This window comes from Leucopleurus acutus, assembly GCF_964270905.1.
Source record: "Leucopleurus acutus genome assembly, chromosome: 3".
In the NCBI taxonomy this organism is placed as follows: Eukaryota; Metazoa; Chordata; class Mammalia; order Artiodactyla; family Delphinidae; genus Leucopleurus; species Leucopleurus acutus.
The window spans coordinates 3,987,464-4,007,632 of NC_139145.1; the positions used below are offsets into that span (position 1 = coordinate 3,987,464).

Consider the following 20,169-nt stretch of genomic DNA (forward strand, 5'->3'; position numbering starts at 1 on the left):
GCTGTCCACCTCACGCTGCCCTCAGCGCTGGCTGCGGGGCCAGCCCCTCAGGGCCTGCCCGTGTCCCCTGTCCCCGGAGCACCTCCTCGCCCCAGGACGTCTCAGCTCTGACAGCACCTCCCCAGAGAGGGGCTTCCTGGCACGTCTCCCCAAGTGCCTGGTTCACCATGGCATACTTGGGCATGCGCACACACTCCCGGGAGCTCACGGGCGTGTCGTGGGCACTCATGGCACGCGGGCACGCTCCCTGGCACACAGCACCGCTGTTCACTCCCCCTGTTCTGCGTAGCTCCCAGCCCCCCTCAGTCGCTGAAGTCTTCTGTGCGTCTCTGGCAGTCTCTTTGCTCTCAAACAAGCGTCCTGTGAGAGCAGGCGTTGTCTGTCCCCTCATGCGCTGTCCCTGGCCACCACGGTGCCTGTCGGTGTCTGCAGGGTGGTAGGAGGACAAGAACCGTCAAAACCCAGGTCCCTCCTCCGGCTCCCGTGGCCCTGGCGTGTGGTCTGACCTGGGGGCCCCGGGCCCTGATAGCTGGCGAGACGGGACCCCTGGGTACCGTTCCAGGCAGGGCTGCCCCCCCGCCGTCCATCCACCTCACCGCCTGGCAGTCACCACAGCTCATCCGTGGGCTCCGGGGCCGTGCCCTTGCCGGGAGGGCGGGTATCTGAGCGGAGCCCCTCCCTCGGTCTGTCTGGCAGGTGCCCTGAGCCCCACATGCTCGGTTTGTCCCCAGGTACTGCACCCCCCGGCACCAGGACTTCGATGACCTGGAGCGCAAGTACTGGAAGAACCTCACCTTCGTGTCGCCCATCTATGGGGCTGACATCAGTGGCTCCTTGTATGATGACGTAAGTACTGAGGCCCCTAGGCGTCCCGGTGGATGTGGAGGTGTGGAGGGGGCGAGCGGGCTCCACCTTGGACCACAGAGGCTGGGGTGACACGGAACGCTCCACGGGGCCTTCTCTTTGGGCTCTGGTTGCAGGCACATGCCAGCTCAGGATGAAAGGAAGAAGCCAGAGGTTTGCAGAATCTTCCCTACCAGGTCATAGTGCTGCCCCTGCCCCTGCCCCTGATCCCACACTTGGCCGCTGACCTAGCGGCCTGGCCACAACGCAGTTCTAAAAAGATGACATCGAGCGTTCCGTCCCTTCTCCCAGGGGTCTCTCTAAATTCTCGGTTGTTTGAGTGCTTTTCTTCTCAAGTTTCTGTCACTCCATCTTCCTGGAAACCTGGGAGCCCGAGTTCTCAGCCATCCAGGCCACCCCTGGGTCCACTCACGTCCAGTCCCTCTGCTGGGCTGGGAGGGCCCTGCTCCTCGGCCTTTGGGCCTCTGCCGCCCGCGGCCTGTCCAAGGGCGAGACAGGCCCTGGTCGAGGCTTGATGCCGAGGTCCCCGAGGGTGCTGGCATCAAGCAGAGGGAGGTTTGAGTGGGATCGTGTTTTGGGGGGACAATTTATAAATACTTATGGGACCTCGGATAACCCTGGGATGGATCTACCGGGGTTAATTCCAAAGCTCTGAAGCCTGAATCTCTCCTGGGTGTGTTCTGCACGGGGTACCCTGGGCTAGGATCTGGCCCTCTCCACTCCCCAGGGGCCCCCTCTGCCTCCCTGCGTGCTCCCCCCGGTTGTTCCTCTGAAGGTCACCTGGGGGGATGACTCTTGTCGGCTCAGCCCTTCTCCCCTGAGGGCAGCTGCCACCTGTTCTTGGGTAGCGGGGAGGTGGGGGCAGGAATAAAGTCCCCTCCTGAGAGGGTTGGGACCTTCCTTGGCACCCAGGGGAGGAGCCTGTTAGAACAGGCGGCTTGTGATTCCCAAAAGGCGTGGGAAACACACGACTGCCGCTCAGGTCCCAGCACGGATCGCTGCCAGTGCTTCACTTCACCGGCTTCACGGAGCCCAGCTGACCTGGGCCCGGACCTTCCGTTAGTGGGTCCACTTTGTGGTGCATGGTGCCGAGGGCTTTAGTTTGTTACCTGGAAGATGCAGGTCAAGCTCGAAGTGAGCTCACCCACTGCCCCCAGAACCACAGGGAGATGCCCTCACCCCGGGGGTCCAGACCGAGTTTGCCCCTGTCCTGCTTCCTCCTTCCTGGGCCTCGGTTTCCCCATCAATAACATGGGGCCTGGCGGGCGCATGGCAGTCCTTCAGTGGGCGTGTCCCGGACCCTGAGCTCACACTCTTGGCCTTGATCCCAAAGGGTCAGATGACCTGCAAGGCCAGGCCTTCTCCCAGCGAGCACGCAGCCCCTGGGAGCAGGGCTGCACCTGCTCGGAGGACGCGGCCCCAGAGGCCCTGTTGCACGCTCTGCAGCCCAGGTCCCTAACCGTCGACTCCCGCCGGCACCCGCACCTGCACCCGGGCGCACCTCCCCCATCTCCCGGCTACGCACCTCTAAATGCCAGGACTGGTCACCTTGTTCGTGGCAGGTTTTGTGGTTACACAGGTGTGTTTTAGCACCGTGGGCCAGCTCGCCCTTGGGCCAGTGCAGAAGTTCCTGGGTCGGGTTGACGGGGGGGCCTGGCGGGGCTGTGGCCCCAGGGCTTTCTGGGGCCTCTTGGGGCCTGTCTACTGCTCCCCCTGCTTCTCTGCTTTCTTCAAGGGCCTCCAGGCCCGGGGAGAGGGGCCAACCTCCAGGGCCCCCATTTCCCATGCCAGGTCGCCGAGGCCTGGACCACCCTCCCTGGCAGCCCAGGATCAGTGCTGGGCTTCCAACTCTCTCCGGTTTCATTGTGTTTGCGGCTCCTCCTGGAAGCTGCTCGGGCAGGAGGACCGCTGTGCGTGTCCCCAGGGACACGTCTGGTCTCTGAACACAAGGAGGGCTGTTTCCCCTGGGCCTCAGCAGGCAGGGCCTGGCGCAGTCCTGGGCAGGAAGGCACCTCTGTTCTTTTTTTTAAATTAAATTAAATTAATTTATTTTTGGCTGCGTTGGGTCTTCGTTGCTGTGCACGGGCTTTCTCTAGTTGCGGCGAGCGGGGGCTACTCTTGGTTGTGGTGCGTGGGCTTCTCATTGCGGTGGAGTCTCATTGCGGAGCGCGGGCTCTAGGTGTGCAGGCTTCAGCAGTTGCAGCATGTGGGCTCAGTAGTTGCAGCACACAGGCTCAGTAGTTGTGGCTTGCAGGCTTAGTAGTTGCGGCTTGCGGACTCTAGAGCACAGGCTCAGTAGTTGTGGTGCACTGGCTTCGTTGCCCCAAGGCTTGTGGGATCTTTCCAGACCAGGGCTCGAACCTGTGTCCCCTGCATTTTCAGGCGGATTCTTAACCGCTGGGCCACCAGGGAAGTCCCGCGCCTCTGTTCTTTAAACACCATGTTTAGTCCTTAGAGCAACCGGGCGATTTCCCCGCAACTCCAAGTGGGGACATCGAGGCTCCGTGGCTGGGAAACTTGCTGAGTCCCACTCTCTGTGTCCAGTCCCAAACAGGTGTTAGAATCTAGGCTGTCTGACCGGTGGCCCCAGCTGGCTATGCCCTGTGACCTCGGCCAGCTGTCCTCTTGACTTGGCCACAGTGTGGACCTTGGTGCCTGGGGGTTGGTGTTGCCCAGCTCCTCCCGCCAGCCCGATCCCAGCTTGCGGCTCTGCTGCTCGGTTTATGGATCGTGACTTCTTGGAAGGGAATTAGACCCCAGCAGCCTGATGGGATGGAATAACTGAAGTTCATGTGCTCGTGTACAGGTGGGCGTGGAGTCAGATGCCTGATTGTCAAATGACCTGTCCTTTTCCATGTAGAGTTTTGGAAAGTTAGTGCTAGTTGGATTGGTTTTATTTATTTGTTGATTATCATACTTACTGTTTTTTTTTAAGCGTTATTGAGATATAATTCACATACCACACAATTTGCCCATTTAAAGCGTGTAATTCAGTGTTTTTTGGTATATTCACGGAGTTGTGCAGCCATCACCACAATTTTAGAACATTCTTACCATCCCCAGAAGAAACCCCATCCCCGTTAGCAGTCACTCCCATCCCCCTCCTCAGTCCCTGACAATGACGAACCCACTGTCTGTCTCTGTGGATTTGCCTGTTCTGGACGTTTCGCATGAATGGAATCACACACTGTGTGTCCTTCTGTGTCTGGCTTTCTCACTGAGCAAGCGTTGTGTTCTCAGGGTCCACCCACGTTGTAGTGAGTATCAGTGCTTCTCTCCTTTTCATGGCCAAATAATATGCCACTGTATGGGTGGACCATATATTCTTTATCCATTCACCAGCTGATGGACATTTGGCTTGTTTCCACTTTTTAGCTATTAGGAATAATGTTGCTCTGAATATTCACGTGCAAGTCTGTGTGTGGACATGTGTTTTCATTTCTCTTGGACAGCTACCCAGGGGCGAATTGCAGGTCACATGGTAACCCCATGTTTAACTTTTTGAGGACCTGCCAGACTTTTTTCCTAAGCAGTTGCCCCATTTTCCGTTTCCACCAGGCAAGCCTGAGGGCTCTGATTTTTCCATATCCTCACCCACACTCGTTATATTCTGTATTTTTTATTTTAGCCATCCTGGTGTGTGTGAAGTAGTATCTCATTGTAGCTTTGATTTGCATTTCCTGGTGGTAATGATGTTGAGGGTCTTTTCATGTGCTGATTGACCATTTGTATATCTTTGGAGAAATGTCTATTCAGATCTTTTGCCCATATTTAATTGGGTTATTTGTCTTCTCATTATCGAGTTGTAAGAATTTTTCATGCATTCAGGATACAAGTCCCTCACTTGGTAAATGATTAGTGAGTATTTTCTCCCGTTCTGTGGGTTGTCTTTTTACCTTCTTGGTTGTGTTCTTTGAAGCACGGCAGTTTTTATTTTAATAAAGTCCAATTTTTCTGTTATTTTTTCTTTTATTTCTTGTGCTTTGGGTGTCTTATTTAAGAATCCTTTGCCAGTTCCAAGGTCGTGAAGATTTGCCCCTATGTTTTCTTCGAAGAATTTTATAATTTTGGCTCTTACATTTAGGTCTATGATCCATTTTGAGTTAGTTTTTTTATATGGTATGAAGAGGGAGTCCAAATTCATTCTTTTTCATGTGGACAACCATTTGTTCCAACACTATTTATTGAAAAGACTATTCTTTCCCCCACTGTGTAGTCTTGGTGCTAGGTGGGATCCTGAATAATAATAGTAATAATAATAATTGTTGTTAGTTTTAAATAGGTATCTTTTTTAGGGCAGTTTCAGATTCACGGCGCAGTCGAGAGGAGGGTGCAGAGAGTCCCCACACGTGCTTTGCTCCCCTGCACCCTCAGCCTCGCTGTCTGTCAGCGTCCCCACCAGAGCTGTGCGTTTGCTACACTGATGCCTTGTCCGTGTGTTTGTTACATTGAGTCCCTTGTCTGCGACTCTGATCCCAGGGTCCGTAGTTGACATTCAGGCTCACTCTTGGTGTCATACCTTCTATGGCTTTGGACAGGTGTATAATGGCAAGTCTCTGCCGTTATGGTGTCATACAGAATAGTGTCACTGCCCTAAAAGGCCTCTGTGCTCCAGCTGTTCGTCACTCCACTTCCCCCAAGCCCTGGCAGCCACTGATCTTTTTACTGTCTCCATAGTTTTGCCTTTTTCCAGAATGTCTTATAACTGGAATCATACAGTATATAATCTTTTCAGATTGGCTTTTTCCACTTAGTCACATGTAACATCTTATGGAAAAACCCGAACGACCTTTTTGGCCAACCCAGTATTTACGGGTCTACCGTGTCTTGTCATGGCTTGACAGCTCATGTCTTTTTAGATCTGAATAACATTCCATTGTCTGGATATATCGTGGTTTATTCTAACCGTTCACCTACTGAAGGACATCTTGGTTGCTTCCAAGGTTGGGCAATTACGAATAAGGCTGCTGTAAACAGCCGTTGCAGATTTTTGTGTGCACCTAAGTTTTCGTTCGACTCCTTTGGGTGAATACCAAGGAGCGTAATTGCTGCAGCGTATGGTAAGAGTATGTTTAGTTTTGTAACCTGCCTTCCGGAGTGGCTGGAGCATTTTGCATTCCCACCAGCAATGAATGAGGGTTCCTATTGCTCCACATCCTCGCCAGCATCTGGTGTCGTCAGTGTTCTGGATTTTGGCCATTCTTATCTGTGTGTGGTGGTACCTCGTTGTGGTTTCGATGTGCATTTCCCTGATGATGTGGAGCATCTTTTCATGTGCTGATTTGCCATCAGTGTATCTTCTTGGGTGAAGTGTCTGTTCAGGTCTTCGGCCCAGTGTTTATGTGGGTTGTTTGCTTTCTCATTGTTGAGTTTTAAGAGTTCTTTGTATATTTTGGACAACAGTTGTTTATGTTTTACAAAGATTTTCTCCAAGTCTATGGCTTATATTCTCATTCTCTTGAGGACCCCAAATTTTGTTTTTAAATAAAAATTCAAAAATTGGAGGCTTGTCCCTAGAGAACCTCTGGGTTTGCTCTCACGTGCTGCCGACGGTTGTAGTGACGGCCCCGCGAAGGGCTCCAAGGCCCAGTGCAAGCTCAGCGGGGCCGAGGCAAAGCTCAGTGGGTGAGCCTGCCCTGGGTTCTGGAAGAGGATTTGGGGCTTTGGCGCCATGTGTTTGCCGTGCCTGACCTAGTACCACAGTCTCCTTGTACTGAGGGGAAACTGAGGCCCAGAGCAGAGAATGCCTTGGCCCATGATGAGTTATCACCCAGCTTAGTCTAGACCCTGGGTCCCCTGTCCATGCGGGCTGGATGGGGGCGGGTGGCAAATGGACAGGGCTTTGGGGAGGCGACTGGTTGCTGGTGCCCCCAGTCTTGGGCATCTTCCACTTGAGGCGACCCTGGGCTTCTCATGCTCGCGGTGGGGGTCTGATCGTGGCCCTCCTCCATGTCCTGGGCTCTGGCCACAGCTCACCTTGCAAAGACCGACCTGCCAAGTCGGGCCTAAAACGTGGACGCGGTGGGTGGCACTGGGTGGATCTGGGGCATCAAGGAACGCTGCCGTGCATTCAGCATCTCAGCAGCCCCGAGGCTTCCCCGGGGACTGGAAGTCAATGAAAGCATGTTTTACGAGCTCTTATGACAAGACAGGGTTTGTTTGCTCGTGGCGTTAGGAATAGATGAGCCTGGTGGGTGGGGATCCCTCGCTCGTTTGCCTGGCTCTGAGTGCCGTCCCCGTCTCCGCTGTGGGAAGGTGCGGGAAGGCCTGTCTGGCACGTCGCTGGGAGCCCCGCTCGGCATGTTCTTCCTCCTCTGTGTCACTGACTTCCCGGCACGTGAATTATTCACCAAGAAGCGTGGCCGCAGCGAGGCCTTCCCCGCCCATGATTCACACACAGCTCAACGTGGGGTCCAGGGGAAGCGTTGCCTGGCCGCCTGGCCCGGGGCAGGGGGCCTGTGCCTGTCGGGTGTGCGCAGCCCAGGGTGGGTTTTGGACCCCTGGGGTGGGCGAGGCTCGGAAGCAGGCAGGTGTGGGGCAGAATGCTGTTTGGGCCCTGGGCAGGGGGGTCACACCGCAGCCCGGGCTCCGAGGGAATGACGCAGGTGTCTCACGGCCGGCGTCTGGGGGCGAGTGACGGTGGGGGAGGCTGGGGGCCGGGGTGGCCGGCAGGCTGACCGTGTGCTCGCCGCCATGCAGGACGTGGCCCAGTGGAACATCGGGAACCTGCGGACCATCCTGGACATGGTGGAGCGCGAGTGTGGCACCATCATCGAGGGCGTCAACACCCCCTACCTGTACTTCGGCATGTGGAAGACCACCTTCGCCTGGCACACGGAGGACATGGACCTGTACAGCATCAACTACCTGCACTTCGGGGAGCCCAAGTCCTGGTGAGGGGCGGCCGCAGCCCCGCCGGCCGCTGCTGAGGGAGGCGGGACTGCCCAATGGGCGAGGGTGGGGGCTGTAGTGGCTCCTGGGGCTGCACCTGGGGCTGTCGGGCAGGGCAGGCAGAGGTCGGGGTTGGGGGCTCCGCTGGCCCAGCCCCCGCTAGCTGAGGGCACGCACGCCCCCCAGAAACGCGCTTACAGATCCCCGGAGCCTGTGGTTTGCGCTCAGAGCACCTTACACTGAACGTGGCTGCTGCCAGGCTTCCGGTGACGCCTCTCAGGGCCGCGCTGTGCTGGGGGCTTTGGGGCCGCGGGCCTGGGGAGTGGGCGGCCTTGTGCCTGAGCCTCCCCTCGCCTCCCCTCGCCTCCCTCTTGGCCTCCAGATTGGGGGGTGGTGTTAGCCGTTGGCAGGGTGTGGGCGGGCATGCTGGGCCCTGCAGGGCACTCTGTGAGCAATGGGCCCCCCAGGCTGGGGCAGATTGCCAAGGCGGTCGTGTTCTGGAATTTCCCAGCTGATCACTCCCCTGACACGCAGCTTCTGCCAGGGGGCCGGCAGGAGGCCGTCTTTGTTCGCTGTGTTTCTAGCAGAGACTTCTGAGCTGGGGGCTTCGCATCGCCCTGCCTCTCCCCAGCTGTTAGAAGGTTCTGTTGTCACAATAATCATCGCGGCTCAGGGGAGCAGAGAGGCACTCAGGAGCTCAGCCAGTGAACCCTCACCTTTGTATTGGGGGGGCCACCCAGCAGGGACCCAGGCGGACCCTGGCCAAGGCGCCCCTGTCTTGTCCCAACAGAGAGCTGAGCCCCACGTGGCTGAGCCTGTGCCTGCCGGCCTGGGGGAGGGCCCCCTACCCCCTTAAGTCAACAGGGACGTTCTGGGGCCCTTTGCTGAGGGGCGGGAGCAGGCCCTCTGAGCAGCGGACCCGGGTAGGAAGCCAGGTCGCCCTGTCGGCCGTCGGCTGTGTGACCACCCTCTCCTCGCCTCTGCTGTGGACCGAGTGAAGCCCCTGCCCCGCTGTCTGGCAGCGGTTCCCACTCAGATGGGCAGGGAAGGCTGGGGACACGTGTGAGTTTCCCAGGGCTGCTGTAACAAAGGACTGCAGATCTGGCGGTTTTAACTCAGCTCACATTGGTTCTCTGACAGTCCTGGAGCCAGGAGGCTGACTGCCTCACGGGGCTAAATCCGGGCGTGGGCAGGGCTGGTCCTTCCGGAGGCTCCAGGGGAGCATCGGTGCCCGCCTTTTCCAGCTTCTAGAGGCGCCGCATCCCTGGCTCGCGGCCCCTCCTCCACCCTCACGGCCAGCAGCGCAGCATCTCCCGTCTCTCTCTGCCTCTGACCCTCCTGCCTCCTCTTATGAGGGACCCTGTGATGACACCGGGCTCCCCGGGTAATCCAGGGTCATCCCTGTCTCAGGGACCTTAACTTAATCCCTCCTGCAAAGTCCCCTTTGCCACATGAGGTGATATGTCCACAGGTCTTGGGATTAGGCCGTGGCCATCTTTGGGGCCGTTATTCTGCTGGCCACAGACCCCCTGGCCTTCGCGTGGTGCTACTTTGTGCGTTTGCTGGGATCCTGTTACAATTCCACGGGCTTCCTGTTTTCAATCCACTCCTCCCCTTTTGTGGCCTTCTGTGGCTTTACGTGAGCCTTTGATCATTGGAACCTCTGGGTGGGGAAGTATTTGCTTTTGGGGAAAGATTTGGAGAGAGATTGGTATATTTGGTGATGGTGGTTGAACAAAGGCCTGAGCCTCATGCCTGCAGTGTGGTCCTGCGCACCGAGTGGAGGGGTTTCCTGGTCAGGGTGCCGTCCCCGAGCTGCCCAGGAGGCCCCAGTGACTGCGTGGCCGCCCCGTCCCCCTAACTCCCCATGGCAAGGCTGGGCCGGGACAGCATGGAGGCCCCAGTCCAGGCCTGGCGGGAGGGGCCCTTGCTCTGCGCCAGGCCCACACCTGTGGGGTGCTTCCCTGGGGGCTCTGCCCACCGCTCCGCACAGCAGCGTCCTCCCCGTGGGCCTGGCGGGCTGAGTGCCGGTGAGTGGCCTTCGGGCTCCCCGTGCAGATAGATCTGCAGGCTGGGGCTGCGTGCGTGCATGTGAGGGTGTGTGTGTGTGAGTGTCCGAGGGGGTATGTGAGTGTATGTTTCTGCGTATATGTATGTGTGTGTGTTTGTGTGTATATTTGTGTTTGTGTGTGTATGTGTGTATACAAATGAGTGTGTCAGTGTGTATGAGTGTGTGTGTGTATATACATGGGTGTGTGTGTCTGAGTATGCATATGAGCGTATGTATGTGTGTGTTGTATAAGTGTGTATATATGTGTCTCAGGTACCTATGTGTGTGTATGAGTGTTAGGTATCTGTGTGTGTGTTGTGTGTGTCAGGTATCTATATGTTTGTATTGCGTATATAAATGTGTATATGTGTGGATCAGGTACCAGTGTGCGACGAGTGTCAGATATCTGTGTGGGGTACCTGTGTGTGTGTGTGTGTGTGTGTGTGTGTGTGTGTGTGTGTGCGTGCGTGCGCGCGCGCGTACACTACTGGGCCCAGCTCGCTGGCCTGGGCCGTGTCTCATGGGGTGGGGTGGTGGCGGGAGGGACGTCTGCCCGGGTCTCTGAGTGGCCTTGTCCCAGTCCTGCCCCAGCGCGGCTCCCCCGAGGGCTGCTAGATGGCGCTCCTGCGCTTCCCTCTGGCTTGGCTCTGTGCGCTGCTGGAAATTTCCCAGGTTCTTTCATCCTTTTGTAGATTCCTCTGAGCGGCAGTGGCAGTGATATTCTGAAGGCCCCCTGGAAGCAGCAGCAGGGGGAGACGGAGCCGCTGCCCTTGGGCGGTGGGAGCTCTTAGCCCTGGGTTTGGTCAGGGCCTCCCAGCCAGAGGGGTACAAAGGGGAGAAAACCCACCTTTTCCTTAAAAAAAAAAGAAAGAAAGAACAAGTAAGCAAGCAGGCGCTGCTGGGTCCCCGCACTTGCTGGGCGAGGAAGGTTGGGCTTTCAGATGCAGGCCTGCCCGGGGGTGGGGAGGCCTCGGGAGACTGGGGCCCTCGTGTGTTCTCTGGGGGGGCAGGGAGGAGTGAGCGGCTGGGGGCCTCTGAGAAGCGGCTGGGACCGAGGGCAGATGGAAGACAGTGGGACTGGGTTTGAGGAATGTCCCCCAGAGAGAGGGTGCTGGGAACATGAGGGCCAGCGGCCCCTGGGTGACAGGGCCGACACCTTGCTCCCCTCGCTTGCCTGTCCCCCAGGACAGCCCGCAGCACCCCTGCCCCCTGAGCTGCACCCCTGGTTTGCTCGGGTGGCCCCTGCTGTTAGGAGACTGGGGTTCTGGGAGCACAGCGACCCCGTAGCCCTGGGAGCCCCCGTGCACAGACGTTTACGTTGTGTGGAGGCCGCACTCCCTCTTGGGTCAACGTGGACCTCTGCAGGGGTGGGGTGCGGGGGCTGGTGAGGTGTCCTCTTGTCCCTGGGCTGGGGGTGCAGGGAGCCACTCAGGATGCCCGGGAAGGTGGTGCCCCTGCTCCCTGCCTTCCCCTGGACCCTGTGGGGCGGGGCTCTCCGGCAGATCTGTTCCCACGTCTGTCTCCCGAATCACACCGTGCTCTTGCGTCTGCAGTAGCTTGATCACAACCATTCCGGGGTGTTTCAGTAGCACTTTTTTTTTTTTGAAAGTGTCGACTTACTCAGGTTTACGGCGTCTTCTGGAGCCTTTCTGGGTCTGTTGCTACTTTGGTGGTGTGATTTGTGTGTCAGAGTGACGCGCACAGCCCTGTGTCGATAACAGCATGGCATTTGCTCCGAAAGGCCGGCATTGTGCGGCGCTCTCTGGCAGCCAGGCTAAGAATACCCGCAGCACGTGGGAGCTTCAGATCGCTTTGGAGACGGGGATTTAAGATAGACCCAGCCTTGCAGCGGCCCGGATGGTTGGTCATCGGGGCCAGGAGGTCGTGGGCCTGGGGAGGCAGGCAGAGCAGCTCCGCCTGGTTCAGAGTGCCTCCTCCCGCAGGGCCGCGGACCCCCTGGAGCCCGTGGGTGGCGCTGGGTCAGCCTTCCCGGGGCTGCTCCGTCTGCCGGGCCTCTCTCGATACCCACCCCTGGTACGGCCCCTTCGGGTCCCTGTGGGTAGCATGTCACCAGGAACTGTATCCGTAGATGAGCGCATGACACACCCACCTGGGGTCGTTTCACGCTGTTGCCCAGATGCAGGGCTCCGTATCCACACGCAGCAGCTGCCGTGTGCCCACATGCGGGTGGGTGGAGGACGTGCCACCAGAGAGCCCCAGGACGGGACAGACAGTGTTCCCCGTGGGGATTGTCTGGGCCGTGACCTTGGCCGTCAGGCAGGTCCCGCAGTTGGTTTTCTCTCTGCTTCCCCAGCCCCTCCCGCCCTCTGGCTTCTGTTGGCCTGGGTGTCAGGTGCCCTGAGGCGGGGGCAGGGGAGAGGGTCTCTCGGATTGTGCTCCCACAAAGGGCACGTGGATGGTCCTGGGGTGTGATGGGCGGATCCCTGAGGGCAGTCGGTGGAGGGGCTGCTGGTGAGGGGGCCGGGGAGCCTTTCCCAGAGCTTCGCTCCCTCCCTGACCTTTAAGAAGCCTGAGCACTGCACCAGGGTGCGTTGAGAATTTCTCCTTTTGATTCCATTGCACCTACAGTTTTTCTTCGGCATTTTCACTCAGGGGTTTTCACAGGAGAGGGAACGGGCAGCCTTTCTTTTGCTGCCGGGAAACTTGACACCCAGCAGGCAGTCATCTCAGCCTGCACTTGGTACTCCGGAGGTGTGCCTGCGCGTGTGTGAGTGTGTGTGCGTGCGTGGGCATGGGTATGTGTGTGTGTGCGCACGTGCACGTTTGAGGGCATGTGCTCCCTGCCGTGGGGCACGGGAGGGGCGTGAGCTGTTGTGCAGATGTGGTCCAGCCCCTGCAGCCTCTGGCTGCAGCTTGGGAGAGAGGCTGGATGTGCTGGCCTCAGGATTCAGGGGTCTATTGCTCCTTTGGGGGCGGGGTGAGACTGCTGGGCTGCTCCCTTCCCCCTTGATGGGTGCCCTCCCGGCCCCTCGGGACCTCCCTGCAGGCCCACCCCAGGCGGCTTCAGCCCACTGCCCAGACATGCTCCCTGCGGGCGTTGATTAATCACCCCAGTGAGCCCCAGGGGACAGGCGCCTCCTGCCCTCCTCCCGGCCGTAGACTCCCTGGCTCTGGCTACAGGTGGCACTGCTGGACCACAATGCCGGGCGGCCACCAGGGCCTCTGCTTTGTCCCCGGTGGCAGAATTGGGAATTCTGGTGATTGATGGAGCCGAGCAAAGCGACCGCAGGCAGCAGCTCTGAAGGCCCGTGGTGGAGAGCGCTGGTGACTCCCAGAGGAGGTCCCTGGGTGACCTCGTGGCTTCTGAGAGCCTGGCACAGCGGGGAGCAGGGCCATTCCCTGACTCAGGCGCGGCCCCGCCTTGCCCCACGGCGGCGGGAGGGCTGGCTGGGCACCGTCTGGAGTGGAGATTGGTAGGAGTGTGACGGCTGCACAGATTGGCTTTGGTACTTAGCTTCCCAGCACTGCGCCCCGTCCCCATACAGGATGCCAACGTGAGATAGAGGCGCTGCCTCCTTTCCTCCTCGGTCTCTGGGGGGAGAGGCGCCGCAGCTGAGCCAAGCGGCTTCGCTCAGCAGCTCCACGTGGCCGCAGCACCTGGGGGCCGGGGGAGAGACCCATCGGGATGGTGCAGGGAGGCTCGGGGTGTACCTCGTGAACACACTGGGGAGACCAGCAGACGACTCCTTCCTCTGCCCTGCCTTCTGGGCCATGGTGACCAGAAATCCAGCAACAAAAAGAATGTTTCTGAGCAGAGAGCTCTTCCTGAGAGCAGACTGCTGGAGAGTAGAGAGGTGTCAGGACCCCTGTTTATTAAAAGACAACAGATAAGGTGGCAGGGTCGTGCTGTCCAAGGCCCCGAGCTTTCTTGAATCTGTTTGCGGAGATACCAGACCCAGCATCCCTGGCGGAGTCTGTCCTCCGTCCACGCAGCCTTGCCTGAAGCTGCTCGTCGGAGGTTTTATGATGGGGGTGGTCGCGTCTCTGCAGAAGGATCCTCCTTCTGAGAGAAGATGGCTGTTGTCCTAAACAGCACAACCAGCCGAGGCCCGTCTTCCCGGCTCATGGGTCCTTGGTCCGGAGCTTGCTGTGCACTCACTGTTTGATGCAAAGGGCTGTGGGCAGCAAGGGGCACCTTCTCCGTCACCTCTTTTGACGGTGGCTCTGGCCACAGCAGCAGGCCTGCTTGTCGTTTATTCCCTGTGTGCCTGACCTGTGTGCCCACTGCCTCCTTCCAGGGTGCGCGGTGACCTTGGCGTTAGGGTGACCAGCGCAACTTTCCTAGCTTCAGAGCCGGAAGTCTCGCATCCTGGAAACCCTCTCAGACCCGGGGGGCCCTCGGTGCTTGGTTACCCTGGAGTGTGCACGTGTGTGTGTGGCAGCACACATGCATGCATCTAGTCAGGAAAGGACAGTGTGTCTCCTCACTCAGGCAGTTCGTGAGTCTGGCCTCCAGGGTCCCGTCCGCCACCCCCGGGGACCATGCCCAGAAGACTGGAGACCTGGCGTTCTGCGAGGTGACCGAGAGCCCCTGCTGGGAGCTGTCACTTCCAGCTGGGCTTTGCAGCCGCGCACACACCCTGGAGCTCAGCAGCACGGGGACGCTGGCGCAGCGTTGGGAGAAGTGGTTTAGCACGTGCCCAGGAGGGCCTGAGCACCCGGGGGCTTATGGGAAGCACAGCCGTGTTACTACCCCCCCACCCCGGGACCCCTCCCCGCCCTCCTCATAGAGCCCTCGGTCCGCTCTTGTCGGGACCACACTGTCGTCCCCGATGCCAACAGCCCAGCCTTTCTGCTTGTCAGGATTGTGCCGGAAATCTGAAACTGGAAGCTGGCTGTGGCATTTGAAAATTAACTCCTGATGCTGGAGTCTCAAATTGGGGCATTGTGTCATCAGGCTATGAGGATAGGATTGCATCATTAATTAACCTGGCGGGTGCGACAACAGGCAACTTCAGAGGATTTTTGTGCAGCGTGACACAGCATGGCTTGAATCACAGATCAGCCCAAACATCTGACTGCTTCTTGCCAGCCTCGCCCACACTAAACTCAGTAGCCTGGTGCTGCCCCAGCAAAGCCAGACAGTTGCGTCAGGTGACAACCTGTGCTGCGTGCAGCTCGGGGCAGATCGTGGACCTGGGAATCCCAGTGCTCCCCCAAGGGCTCTGCTCACCAGGCAGCAGGGTCCGTTCCCGCAGGCTGCCTCCTTGAATCTCACAGTGCTGGTGGGGACAGGCACAGTTGGTGTTTGTTCAGGGAACACGAAGTGATTTTAACATCCCGCTCGGCAGAGGAAGGTCAGCCTTCTGCGACGGAAAATCTCACCATATGCTCTCCTCCAGAGCCGATGAGGCTGAGTGGGGGATCTGCTGATATTCCCGATGCTCTGATGCCTTCCCGTGAGCCTGGGCAGCCGGGCAGCGGTGCAGCTGATGGATTTGGAAATTGGCTTCTTGGTGAGCAGGGGTGGGAGGGTTCATGACGGAGGGTGCCCGGTGCGAACGGTCCACTGTTTCCTTGTTCCTTCTGTGTTTGTCACAGGCTGGTCCGTTTATCCACTGTTTTGGTGGTGTACTCCCTCTCTCTCCTTTTGAAAGAGTTTATTTTTCAGAACTGTTTTAGATTTTACAGCAAAACTGAGAAGACAGTACAGAGAGTTCCCATGCACCCCACACCCAGCCTCCTTATTAGTTTACACGAGGCTGGGACATTTGTTGCAGTTAATGAACCTTATGGGTACATTCTTGTTGACTAGGGTCCTGCTTCATTCAGTTTGCCTTGTTTGTCCCTGGTGTCGCCTTCTGTCCCAGGACCCCATCCAGGTTCCCTGTGACACTGAGGTATCCCATCTCCTCAGGCTCCTGTGGGCTGTGATGGTTCCTCAGACTTTCCTTGTTCTTTTTAATTTTTTTAAAATTTATTTTATTGAAGTATGGTTGATTTACAATGTTGTGTTGATTTCTGCTGTACAGCAAAGTGATTCAGTTATACATATATATTTTCTTTTTCATATTCTTTTCCATTATGGTGTATCACATGGTATTGAATATAGTTCCCTGTGCTAAACAGTAAGACCTTGTTGTTTATCCATTCTATATGTAATAGTTTGCATCTGCTAACCCCAAACTCCCAATCTTTCCCTCCCCGCCCCCCCCCCGGCAGCCACCAGTCTGTTCTCTATGTCTGTGAGTCTGTTTTTGTTTCACAGATAAGTTCATTTGTGTCGTATTTTAGATTTCACATACAAGTGATAGCGTATGGTATGTCTTTCTCTTTCTGACTTACTTAACTTGGTATGATAATGTCTAGTTGCGTCTATGTTGCTGAAAATGACATTATTTCATTCTTTTGTATGGCTGAGTAATATTCCAGTGTGTATATGTACCACATCTTCTTTATCCATTCATCTGTTGATGGGTATTCAGATTGTTTCCATGTCCTGGCTATTGTGAATAGTGCTGTTATGAACATAGGGGTGCATGTATCTTTTTGAATTAGAGTTTTCTCTGGATATATGCCCAGGAGTGGGATTGCAGGATCATATGGTAGCTCTACTGTTAGTTTTTTGAGGAACCTCCATACTGTTTTCCATAGTGACTACACCAGTTTATATTCCCACCAGCTGTGTAGGAGGGTTCCCAGACTTTCCTTGTTCTCGATGCCCTTGATGGGTTTGAGGAGGACTGTGGTCAGAGATTTTGTAGAATATTCCTCAGTGGGAACTTGTCTGGTGTTTTTCTCCCACAGCTGGGGCTCTGGGTGCTGGGAGGAGGACCAAGCATGAGGGGCCATCTCGTCCATTGTCTCGGGGTGCCTGCCGTCAACATGACTCATCACTGCTGGTGTCGACCTCGGTCCCCTGGCTGAGGTCGTGCTGCTCAGGTGTCTCTACTGGAAAGTCACACCTCCCCCCTTTCTGTACTGTCCTCTTTGGAGTGTACTCTTTCTTTCTTTTTTTTTTTAATACTTCAAATTTCGGAAAAGGAAAGAGAATAATTAACAGAACAGTGCCCAGTACCCAAATTGGGCAGATGTGGACGATCTGGCGTCCTTCTGTCAGATAGTTTTGATCTCTTTGCTCTTCCCTCCAGCTGGGCAGTCTTAGTTCTCTGCTGCTGCATAGCTGATCCCATAGACAGATGGCTTGAGGTGACCGGCTCTCAGCGCCCAGGCATGGGCCTGCCAGGGCCTCGGTTTAGGGCCTCAGAGGCAGAGTCGAGTGTCGGCAGGCCGGACCCATACCCGGAGCTCTGGGGAAGGTCCATTTGGTACCGAGGGTCCCCTCACACTTGGCCCCTCTGACTTAGGGACCGATGCCTTTCCAGGGCCCACCAGATTAGGTCAGGCCCACCCAGAGTAACCTCCCAATTATAGGATCTGCTGATTTGGGGCCTTAATTATAACAGCCAGATCCCCTCCCAGCAGCACCGAGAGGGACGTTGGAATGACTGAGAGCAGGGATGTGAGCCTCAGGGGCACCTGAGGACTATGTCTGTCATGGTGTGTTCCCTTTTCGGTAAATGTTTTTATCCTAAGACGTTACGTGGTACAGAAAAATACGTGAAATATTGTACTTGGCTGAAAGATGAATACATACATACAGTTTATCGAATGACTCCCCAGTCAACGCTGCTGGGAAATGAACCCCTTCGTTCTCTGTCCCGGCCCCCCTTCCTTTGTGGCCCCATTCCCCCCACCCCACGGAGCTGCTTCTGATGGCCCGCGTGTCACTGCTTCTCTGGGCCGTTGTCTTTGTGTGTCTGTGTCCCTGGGAGACACGGCTGAGTGCTGGCTGGGTTTGAACCCCACACACACGGACTGGTTTGTCTCTTGTGTTTCTGCTCTGTCTGCGAGGAGGATTCGTCCCTGGCGTGCGTGGTGATAGTTTATCCGTTTTCACGCTGCAGCGTTTTCTGCTGTGTGACCACGCCTCCACCTGTTTACGTGTTCCACTGCTGGTGGACATTTGGGCCGTTTCCACTTTGGGGCACACGTCGTGTCATCTTTTACCTGCTGCTTGTGTAAGAATCTGTCACTGTACGTGACAGTGTGACAGTGTGAGAAGATACGGTGGTAGCAGTGGCCACGTTCCGATGCTGCTTGTGTGCCAGGCTATGCTTGGAGTGACTCCTGGTCTCGCCCACTGCCCCACGCCGTCCTCCTTCACACGTGGGACCAGACTGGTGAGACCGTGGTTTGAGAGAGCTGGGGAGTGGTAGGGCTGGGCCCAGGCTACGGGTGTGAGCCCGCATTCCTGACCACTGCTTCGCCCTGCCCCTCGGAGTGTCCTCCTGCAAATCAAAAGGGGCGGCGGGTTCTGGGAGTGCGTGCCTGGGCAGGCGCTCCCCCGTGGGGACAGGGGGCGTCCCAGTTGGCAAAGGTGGCCTGAGCTTGCAGGTGTGGGAGAGGGTGGACCCTTTTCTTAGAGTCCCCAAAACATCATTGAACGAAGCCCTGCCGAGCTGAAATCAAAGACGGCAGGTTCTTGTGGGAGATGGAGGAGATGCTACAGAAACCCAGGGACCCAGGCCACCAGAGGCTCTGCCACCTTCAGCGCATGGCTTCCGAGGTCACCCTGGGCATAGGCGTCTAGTTGGGGCAGGGGGAGGCCGTGTTCCTGAAACTTTGATGGGTGGGCCAGGGAGGCAGGCCCGTGGCTTCTGCCCACATCTCATTGGCCAGCGCCAGGTCACGTGGCCACACCTTCCAGCACGGGAGCCTGGGAAACGTAGTCTGACTGCGTGTATGGGGGTAGGGGGCTGGAAGGGGGCAGGTGAGCCGTAGCTTTGCTACCGTGGTTGTGCTGGACGAAGGTGGCTTCAAGGTTGTAGAAGGAGATGGGTCAGCTCAAACCCTGGCCAAGTGCCCGCTCTGGACCCAGCGTGAACCACTCCAGGGCAGACACCGCGTGTCAGGGCAGGAGCTTATGGTGTGCCCCCCCACTCCCCCCCCCGCAGTGGGCATGGAGGGCCAGGTGGGTGGCACGCGGCAGCGGGACCCCCGAGATGGAGGCAGGGAAGGCGCTGGGCTGAGACCTGTGGGAGGAGAGGCAGCAGGGCAGCCCGTGGAGGGGCTCCGCTGGAGGGCAGGTGGCCAGGCCAGGAGCAGGGAGACGCATGTTACTCTACCGTTCCAGGGGGATGTTAGCCGCGGGACGGAAGGTCCAGGGCATGGGTGTGGGAGCCCTGGGCAGGCAGGTCGGGGTAGCCCTCCTGCCTCTGTGGGCGCCGTCGTCTCCTGTGTGTGTGTTACTCGTGGCCGCAGGCGTGGCTGGCCTGTCACACAGCCTGCTGGCTTGGTCTGGCAGGAGCAGATGGCCCTTCATTTTGGAGTCTTTTGTTCAAAGTGGGCGCTTTGGGGTTGGAACGATATAGCACTCTGCTGGCTCAGGCCGCTTGTGAGACTGCAGGACTTTTGCTTTAGGGCAGCAGGAGCCAAACCAGCCCACCCGGCGTTCCTGGCTCCAGTCTGGAGCACCAGGCCAGTCGCCAGAATCCTTCCCCATCCCACCACTCTAAGAAACCGTCAGTTCTTCTGAGAGAAGTGGCTTCGCCGGGCATTGTTCCCATCTTGAGATCCTCCCACTGGCTGTGTTTGGATGAGGGGTTGCTTGAAGTGTCGGGGGTCTGTGGCCGATGCGGTCCTGGCCTGGAGTCACTCACCCTCCCCATCCATTCTGTAGATTCCTGCTCTGTGCGCAGGGTCTGGTTTTCATGGCAGATCTCTCCCGTGTTGGAGAGATTGCTGTCGGCCAATTTCAGCTCCCCAGAAGGGAAATTCCTGCAAATCTGTGAGTTGAGGGAGTCTTTGTTAGCTTTGCTTCAAAATCTGGCTAAGGGTGTGTTTTCCCCTCACGTGGGCGCAGCAGCGGGAGCTGGGGAGTGGGGACCAGCAGGCTCATCACCAGGATGAGACGTGCTGAAGGCCCTCTTTCAGCAGCTCCCCTCCGGCTTGGTCTGTTTGCTCTTCCTTGCTTAACCCATGTGTGAGCTTAACCCTCCTCAAAGCACCAGGGCCCAGAGCCACCCCGAGAGTGACCCCGAGGGCCCTGTGCCCTTCACCTTCTTGGCAATCAGCTGAGACCCTGATGGTCTTACACGTGGAGACTGGAACTGCTGGTCACGGGACCTGCTTGTGAAGATACCGTCACCTGAATGCTCTCCAGAGCCAGTCCCGTAGCTAAGGGGCAAGTCACGGTCACCCAGGGCCCCCTCTGGTGGGGCAGGGAGAGTTCCGGGCCTGTCCTCCCGATCGCCGGGGGCCTCCACTGTCGGTGTGTGTCCACACGAGGTTCAGCGGCCTCATGCATCTGTGGGTGTGCATGCTGATGAGCACAAAAGCAT

General features: G+C 57.5%; 1 protein-coding gene across 3 annotated transcripts in view; it reads left to right on the forward strand.

The window, feature by feature from the left end:
• Positions 1-20,169, forward strand: part of KDM4B (lysine demethylase 4B) — a 134,664-nt gene that overhangs the window by 46,574 nt on the left and 67,921 nt on the right. For all 3 annotated transcript variants that reach the window (XM_082836020.1, XM_082836021.1, XM_082836022.1), the window contains exons 5-6: positions 732-846; positions 7,564-7,757. In XM_082836020.1, coding sequence (XP_082692146.1) covers positions 732-846; positions 7,564-7,757 — 309 coding nt within the window. The remainder of the gene's footprint in view (positions 1-731; positions 847-7,563; positions 7,758-20,169) is intronic.